This window comes from Salvelinus sp. IW2-2015, linkage group LG3 (genome assembly GCF_002910315.2).
Source record: "Salvelinus sp. IW2-2015 linkage group LG3, ASM291031v2, whole genome shotgun sequence".
Classification (NCBI taxonomy): Eukaryota; Metazoa; Chordata; class Actinopteri; order Salmoniformes; family Salmonidae; genus Salvelinus; species Salvelinus sp. IW2-2015.
The window spans coordinates 15,763,048-15,772,029 of record NC_036840.1 but is presented as its reverse complement, the minus strand read 5'-3'; the positions used below and the strand labels follow the sequence as shown (position 1 = coordinate 15,772,029).

Genomic DNA, 8,982 nt, shown 5'->3' with positions numbered 1-8,982 from the left:
CCTGGGTCTCGACCCCGCCCTGTGCAACTGGGTCCTGGACTTCCTGACGGGCCGCCCCCAGGTGGTGAGGGTAGGTAACAACATCTCCACCCGCTGATCCTCAACACTGGGGCCCCACAAGGGTGCGTTCTGAGCCCTCTCCTGTACTCCCTGTTCACCCACGACTGCGTGGCCATGCACGCCTCCAACTCAATCATCAAGTTTGCGGATGACACTACAGTGGTAGGCTTGATTACCAACAACGACGAGACGGCCTACAGGGAGGGAGGTGAGGGCCCTCGGAGTGTGGTGTCAGGAAAATAACCTCACACTCAACGTCAACAAAACAATGGAGATGATTGTGGACTTCAGGAAACAGCAGAGGAAGCACCCCCCTATCCACATCGACGGGTCAGTAGTGGAGAAGGTGGAAAGTTTTTAAGTTCCTCGGTGTACACATCACGGACAAACTGAATTGGTCCACCCACACAGACAGCGTTGTGAAGAAGGCGCAGCAGCGCCTCTTCAAACCTCAGGAGGCTGAAGAAATTCGGCTTGTCACAAAAGCACTCACAAAACTTCTACAGATGCACAATCGAGAGCATCCTGTCGGCGCTGTATCACCGCCTGGTAACGGCAACTGCTCCGCCCACAACCGTAAGGCTCTCCAGAGGGTAGTGAGGGTCTGCGAACGCATCACCAGGGGCAAACTACCTGCCCTCCAGGACACCTACACAACCCGATGTCACAGGAAGGCCATAAAGATCATCAAGGAACAACAAACCACCCAAGCCACTGCCTGTTCACCCCGCTATCATCCAAGAAGGCGAGGGTCAGTACAGGTGCATCAAAGCAGGGACCGAGAGACTGAAAAACAGCTTCTATCTCAAGGCCATCAGACTGTTAAACAGCCACCACTAACATTTAGCGGCCGCTGCCAACATACTGACTCAACTCCAGCCACTTTTAAAATGGGAATTGATGGAAATTATGTAAAAATGTACCACTAGCCACTTTAAACAATGCCACTTAATAAATGTTTACATACCCTACATTACCCATCTCATATGTATATACTGTACTCTATATCATCTACTGCATCTTGCCATCTTTATGTAATACATGTACCACTAGCCACTTTAAACTATGCCACTTTATGTTTACATACCCTACAGTACTCATCTCATATGTATATACCGTACTCTATAACCATCTTACTGGACTGCATCTGCCATGCCGTTCTGTACCACCACTCATTCATATATCTTTATGTACATATTCTTTATCCCTTTACACTTGTGTGTGTGTGTGTAAGGTAGTAGTTGTGGAATTGTTAGGTTAGATTACTGTTGGTTATTACTGCATTGTCGGAACTAGAAGCACAAGCATTTCGCTACACTCGCATTAACATCTGCTAACCATGTGTATGTGACTAATAAAATTTGATTTGATTTGATTTGATGCACCTGTACTGACCTCGCCTTCTGGATGATAGCGGGGTGAACAGGCAGTGGCTTGTCTACGACCGATTGCAACATTGTATATGGTTTACATTGTTTTGTACATGTGTTTGTCAGTCTCTTCCCACTGAGGACTGTGTTAGACATTTTATGTATGTCCATTGGACTAAAATAAACAGTATTACTCAATATTTYGGCAAGCGGTCGATTTAGGACAAGGCATTTCTGTTTGTTACTTTACCAGTGCAGGAAGTTGATGGAGTAGCTCCAGTGGTCCTCGATGTGCCAGCAGAATGAGGAGAAGCACATGCCCACGTAGAGCCAGGGCACCTTCATGCCAGAGATATCCACGTTTATGTGGGTAAGGACCGACTGCTCCAAAACTGGCATGTTGTTCAGGTTCCAGCCTGAGTTGGCATACTCCTACAGAAGAACAAGACAAAGGTGATGGAAGTTACTTACTGGTCATAAGTAACATAAAAGCCGTTAAGGGCGTGGATTTCATACCGTAGCTCTTTCTCAATCTTAGCACGGTTCCTTGTGTCCTCTCTCTACTCCATAAAAGGCATTAGAGGACAAGGTCCGAATGTAGGAACAACTGATCTTCACCTCCAATGCGCTTTGAAAAGGCGGCGAAAGACTAACGAGAAAGAGCCTGGGTCCTTTGTCCAAGTTGGTGCAGTTACCTCTTGGTCTCCCTGTAGCCGTCTCTTGCCGTCCCTGACGGGGAAGCCACTGCCCACCTCCTTAGAGCTGATGTCAGCTCCATACTCCACAATGACATCCTCCTCGATGGAGCTCACCAGACGCCAGAACTCCTTCTCCACCAGCTCTGTAGGCACCATCTGGGGGTGCAGAGAAAGGAGAATACAAACACATGCATTGTTTACATGTGATTGGGCATTAGTGGGAGAGAAAGGTCAACTTCAAACAGCATGAAGGACCAAAACATCACCCAAAGAAAGTGGGTTGACTGCATCGGACTTGATTTTGAGATACAGACCTAACCTGAACATATGTATTCCAAAAGCATAGATGTTTTTTGATTCTTGCCTATAACTCAAGGTGCCTGTTTGATTTTGATACGTACGTGCACGGGCATGTTGAAGTAGTCTGACTTGAAGTGGTCAGCCATCTCTCCAAAGCTCTGGAGGGTGTACTCCCTCACGGCTTGCTCAAAGCCAAACGCCTCCCGCGGCTTACTGCACTCCTGTAGGGTGAAACGGGGTGGGACAGCCAGTGAGAAAACATCATCCTATCCCATAGTCCTCAACATGATTTATGTACAGAACCAGTCAAAAGTTTGGACACCTACTCATTCAAGGGTTTTTCTTTAGTTTTACTATTTTCTACATTGTAGAATAATAGTGAAGACATCAAAACTATGAAATAAAACATGGAATCAGGTAGTAACCAAAAAAAGTGTTAAATCAAAATATATTTTATATTTCAGTCTTCACCCTTTGCCTTGATGACAGCTTTGCACACTCTTGGAATGTTCTCAACCAGCTTCACCTGGAATGCTTTTCCAACAGTCTTGAAGGAGTTCCCACATATACTGAGCACTTGTTGGCTGCCTTTCCTTCACTCTGTGGTCCAACTCATCCCAAACCATCTCAATTGGGTTGAGGTCGGGTGATTGTGGAGGCCAGGTCATCTGATGCAGCACTCCATCACTCTCCCGCTTGGACAAATATTCCTTACACAGCCTGGACGTGTTGGGTCATAGTACTGTTGAATAACAAATGACAGTCCCACTAAGCGCAAACCCGATGAGATGGCGTATCGCTGCAGTATGCTGTGGTAGCCATGCTGGTTAAGTGTGCCTTGAATTCTAAATAAATCACAGACAGTGTCACCAGCAAAGCACTCCCACACCATCACACCTCCTCCTTCAAGGTAAGAACCACACATGCAGAGATCATCCGTTCACCTACTCTGCGTCTCACAAAGACACAGCGGTTGGAACCAAAAATCTCAATTTGGACTCATCAGAAACAAGGATAGATTTCCACCGGTCAAACGTCCATTTTGCATGTTTCTTGGCCCAAGCAAGTCTTCTATTGGTGTCCTTTATTAGTGGTTTCTTTGCAGCAATTTGACCATGAAGGCCTGATTCATGCAGTCTCCTCTGATCAGTTTATGTTGAGATGTGTCTGTTCCTTGAACTCTGTGAAGCATTTATATGGGCTGCAATCTGAGGTGCAGTTAACTGTAATGAACTTATCCTCTGCAGCAGAGTTAAGTCTGGGTCTTCCTTCCCTGTGGCGGTCTTAATGACAGCCAGTTTCATCATAGCGCTTTTTGGTTTTTGCGACTGCATTTGAAGAAACGTTCTAAATTTTCCGGATTGACTGACTTTTACGTCTTAAAAAGTAATGATGGACTGTCGTTTCTCTTTGCTTATTTGAGCCGTTCTTGCCATAATATGGACTTGGTCCTTTTCCAAATAGGGCTATCATCACAACACAACTGATTGGCTCAAACGCATTAAGAAGAAAATCAATTCCACAAATGAACTTTTAACAAGGCACACCTGTTAATTGAAATGCATTCCAGGTGACTGCCTCATGAAGCTGGTTGAGAGAACGCCAAGAGTGTGCAAAGCTGTCATCAAGGCAAAGGGTGGCTACTTTGAAGAATCATAAACATAAAATATATTTGGATTTGTTGAACACTTTTTTGGTTACTAGTCTTATTTCATAGCTTGTCTTCACTATTATTATAGAAAATAGTGAAAATAAATAAAAACCATTGAATGAGAAGGTGTGTCCAAACTTTTGACTGGGTCTGTATATCAGTCATTCACTTCCATATCATCACAGCTTGACAAACACTACAACCTATTCATACGGAGCAAAAATTGTAACACGTGGCAGGCAGGTGTGAACTGCATCCACTTTGTTGTAATTCTCCTTGTGATTTACATTTTTGTATGTATTTATGCACTAAATATGGTGATGAAAGATACATTTTCCGAAAAGGATACAATAAAGAAATTATTATAACTCAAACTACTGCAAAAACCTTCCATGAAGTTAGCTGTCATGTATGTTTCTCAAGTGAGGAATCGGCTTGGGTAGTGGAAGAGTCACCAGAGTTCCATACCTCAGCGACACACTTGGGGCATCGCCAGTCCCCCTTGGGGACATCCTGTAGGGGCGGAATCAGACAGAAGGTGTGGTAGCTATCATCACAGCCGTCACACAGCAGGAGGCGATCCTCCTCGTCGCCTCGCCCACACATCAGGCACATGTACAGGTCAATCTGGGGGATCTAGAACAGGAAATACAGAACAATAATAATCAGTCAAATGATTAAATTCAAAAAGTGGTCCATGTAATTAAAAACATGTTTTGCGCCGTTGTCCACTAGTGATTCATTTGTGAGTTAGTTGAACAGGACAATACAGACAGAGAAGAAAAGTGGAAATCAACTCACAACTGAGATTATAGAATAATAGACAGACACAGATGAGGAAGTTAACTGGTGTGACACTCACAAAGTTGACCTCCAGGGTCTCCTTGCGTGGTCGCATCTTAATGGCGAAGGCCTGGGCCTTCAGGTGACGCTGCTTCTTATTCAACACATCGTCTGCTCATGTAACACAAGAGAACAGAATTGCTACAATAACGAGCTGAGGAAATTGACACACAACTTGTATTCCCCCCCKCCCCCCCCCAAAAAAAAAATAMAGAAAAAAAACGTTGCACACTAATTATGCTCAAACATTTAATGGGTATAGCAACCAACGTTTTGGCACGCAGTGCCTTCTTCAGGGTTACATGGCAAATGATTGAACCAGGTTATGTAGACAAACAGTACAATTAGCACAGCCAATGAACACAGTGAAGGGAGTATCATAGTAATTGAGGTAATGAGGGATGAAAAAGTAGAACTGTTAAAAAAAACTAATATTTTACAGCATGCCAAGATGTAAATAATTGCTCAATGTATTCAACATCACCTTATGTCAACATGATTAGATATAATAGAAAAATCTTGGTCCACCGAGAGTAGTCTTCTTTCAACCAATCCATTGGTAGACATTTTAAAACACTGTATTTTTACGTGTATAGACACACCCTGTGTTTGAACGAAATGCACTGAGCTTCTCTGGTGCTTTAAGCACACTGTTGAAATAATTAAAAGGACTCACAAACGACTCAAGAGGGGGCCCAATGGCCACTCTGCGTTAAAGAAAATTACTAAGTGCGCCTGTGTGACTGGCACACGTTCTCTCTCCTCTCCAGCGAGCAGGCACTACAGCAGAGCAAGTGTTCATCGTGCTGTCCGTGCTGAAGCTGCAACATAAGTACAGCCATTTAATTTCTTACTTGTTCCTCTGACTGAAAACTTCTGTTACCGAAATTGTTTAGGAAAACAATTCCCTCTCTATTCCATCAACCCCTGCTCTGTTTACGCAATGCATTGCATCCACATGGCCAATAGCCCTGACCTATAGACTATCATAATCACATCAACAAATTGGTTAAAAACTCCCAACACCGTGACAGCAAAATGGATGTGGAGGACGTGAAAAACAAACTTGAAAACGGGGGAATGTTTACTGGTTGCTCAGGAGGGAAAGGGGAAGTCATATCTGTGGAAGACATTTGACTTAGTTGTGGAAACTACTGGAGATCCAGACAAAAGGAGGGTATAGGAGCAAGCGTTGCATGAGTAGTGTGTGTCAAACAGGTGCTGTTAGATTACAATATAATTGTTCTGCTCGTTTGGAACACTGTAAACACTAAATTAAATCATACCAGAGTTAAAACAATGTAATGTAAACTTTTATTACAGCAAAGATTTAAAACAGCCGAATTTGAGAAATTGCTTTACCCAACATATTGCGTTAGCATGAGGCTAGGTGCTCACAGAAATCAGTAGGCTATTAAACAAAACCAAACAGGCAACAGAAGCAGGATCTGTCTTATTTCTGTAGATATATATGGATGATTTAAAAAACAAGGCATGTTTAACAGTTATGCTATTGATTATAGGCCTAATTAAGTTGGAGTTTCCTCTTGCCTCAATTTTCATAGTCAATTAGAGCAAAAATTGTTTCCTCGTCTCTTCACTCCGCTGCTGCCTCCACCTCTTAGTTCACAACACCAATATGCTGGTTAACTTCGCTATTATGCACATAGCAACATATAGGGAAAGGCGCCAATTCAACGACGCACTGAAGATTGTGTTTCAGAAGAAGCAGACAGACAACTATCCATCCCGGGAGAAAACACATTTATCATAAAGTCAAATTGTGTTCACTAGGGCCTCCCGGGTGGCGCAGTGGTCTAGTGCACTGCATCGCAGCGCTAGCTGTGCCACCAGAGTCTCTGGGTTCGCGCCCAGGCTCTGTCGCAGCCAGCCGCGACCGGGAGGTCCGTGGGGCGACGCACAATTGGCCTAGCGTCGTCCGGGTTAGGGAGGGTTTGGCCGGTAGGGATATCCTTGTCTCATCGCGCACCAGCGACTCCTGTGGCGGGCCGGGCGCAGTGCGCGCTAACCAAGGGGGCCGGGTGCACGGTGTTTCCTCCGACACATTGGTGCGGCTGGCTTCCGGGTTGGAGGCGCGCTGTGTTAAGAAGCAGTGCGGCTTGGTTGGGTTGTGCTTCAGAGGACGCATGGCTTTTGACCTTCGTCTCTCCCGAGCCCGTACGGGAGTTGTAGCGATGAGACAAGATAGTAATTACTAGCGATTGGATACCACGAAAATTGGGGGGAGAACTTTTCTCTGTTCAGCTTTCCCTCGATCCTGACTAGTCACCCAGTCCCTGCCGCTTAAAAATATCCCCTATGCATCATGCTGCCACCACCATGCTTCACCTTAGGGATGGTATTGGCTAGGTGATGAGCGGTGCCTGGTTTCCTCCAGACGTGACGCTTGGCATTCAAGCCAGAGTTCAATCTTGGTTTCATCAGACTAGAGAATCTTGTTTCTCATGGACTAAGAGTCCTTTAGGTGCCTTTTGGAAAACTCCAAGCGGGATGTCATGTGCTTTTTACTGAGGAGTAGCTTCCGTCTGACCACTCTACCATAAAGGCCTGATTGGTGGAGTGCTGCAGAGATGGTTGTCCTTCTGGAAGGTTCTCCCATCTCCACAGAGGAACTCTGGAGCTCTGTCAGAGTGACCATCAGGTTCTTTGTCAACTCCCCGTCCAAGGCCCTTCACCGATTACTCAGGTTTGGCTGAGCGGCCAGCTCTAGGAAGAGTCTTGGTTGTTACAAACTTCCTCCATTTAAGAATAATGGAACCCACTTTTGGACCTTCAATGCTGCAGAATTGTTTTGGCACCCTTCCCCAGATCTGTGCCTCGACACAATCCTGTCTTGGAGCTCTACGGACAATTCCTTTGACCAGTGGTGTTAAGTACTTAAGTAGAAATACTTTCATTTTAAAGTACTACTTAAGTCGTTTTTGGGGTATCTGTACTTTATATTTTGACTAGTTTTACTTTACTACATCCCAAAAGAAAATGTACTTTTTAACTTAGATTTTCCCTGACACCCAAAAGTACCCGTCACATTTGGAATGCTTAGCAGGACAGGAAAATGGTCCAAATCACACACTTATCAAGAGAACCTCTCTGGTCATCCCTACTGCCTCTGATCTGTCAGACTCACTAAACACAAATGCTTCGTTTGTAAATGAGTGTTGGAGTGTGCTCCTGGTTATCCGTAAATTAAAACGAAAATAGTGCCGTCTGGGTTGCTTAATATAAAAAATTATTTAGGCTTTTACTTTTCATACTTAAGTATATTTTAGCAATTACATTTACTTTTGATACTTAAGTATATTTAAAAACATACACTTTTAAACTTTTACTCAAGTCGTATTTTACTGGATGACTTCCACTTTTACATTAGTCATTTTTCTTTAAAAAAAAGGTATCTTTCCTTTTACTCAAGTATGCCAATTGGGTCCTTTTTCCACCACTGCCTTTGACCTCATGATTGGTTTTTGCTCTGACATGCACCATCAACTGTGGGCCTTATACAGACCGGTGTGTGCCTTTCCAGATATTGTCCAATCAATTAAATTTACCACAGGTGGACTCCAATCAAGTTGAAGAAACATCTCAAGGATGATCAATGGAAACAGGAGCTCAATGTCAAGTCTCATAGCAAAGGGTCTGAATACTTATGTAAATAACATATGTTTTACATTTTTAATAAATAAGCAAACATTTCTAAAAACCTGTTTTCGCCTTGTCATAATGGGGTATTATTTTTATAGTTCCTCAATGGTTTTTTTTCATACATTTTTGAATAAGGCTGAAATGTAACAAAATGTGGAAAAAGTGAAGTGTCTGACACTTCTCGAATACACTGTATAGTACCATTATCTTTCCTACATACTTTATATCTGGTTTAAGTTTACACTGAAAGTATTTTAACATTCCGAAAATGTATTTACAAATTATTCAAAAAATAATGAATAAAAAGTTTGGACTTAAGCGTCCCAAATTTTTTTTGAAGCGGGCTGCCCAACAGTTTCAATAGTAGAAAAGTCCCTGAACACATACTTGTCGTTGC

The 8,982-nt window shown here is 43.5% G+C and overlaps 1 protein-coding gene across 4 annotated transcripts in view; it reads right to left on the bottom strand.

The window, feature by feature from the left end:
* Positions 1–8,982, bottom strand: part of LOC111951446 (lysine-specific demethylase 5A) — a 52,322-nt gene that overhangs the window by 31,116 nt on the left and 12,224 nt on the right. For all 4 annotated transcript variants that reach the window (XM_023969531.2, XM_023969549.2, XM_023969541.2 and 1 more), the window contains exons 7-11: positions 4,942–5,033; positions 4,548–4,715; positions 2,530–2,649; positions 2,126–2,284; positions 1,681–1,862 (exon numbers count right to left, since the gene is read on the bottom strand). In XM_023969531.2, coding sequence (XP_023825299.1) covers positions 1,681–1,862; positions 2,126–2,284; positions 2,530–2,649; positions 4,548–4,715; positions 4,942–5,033 — 721 coding nt within the window. The remainder of the gene's footprint in view (positions 1–1,680; positions 1,863–2,125; positions 2,285–2,529; positions 2,650–4,547; positions 4,716–4,941; positions 5,034–8,982) is intronic.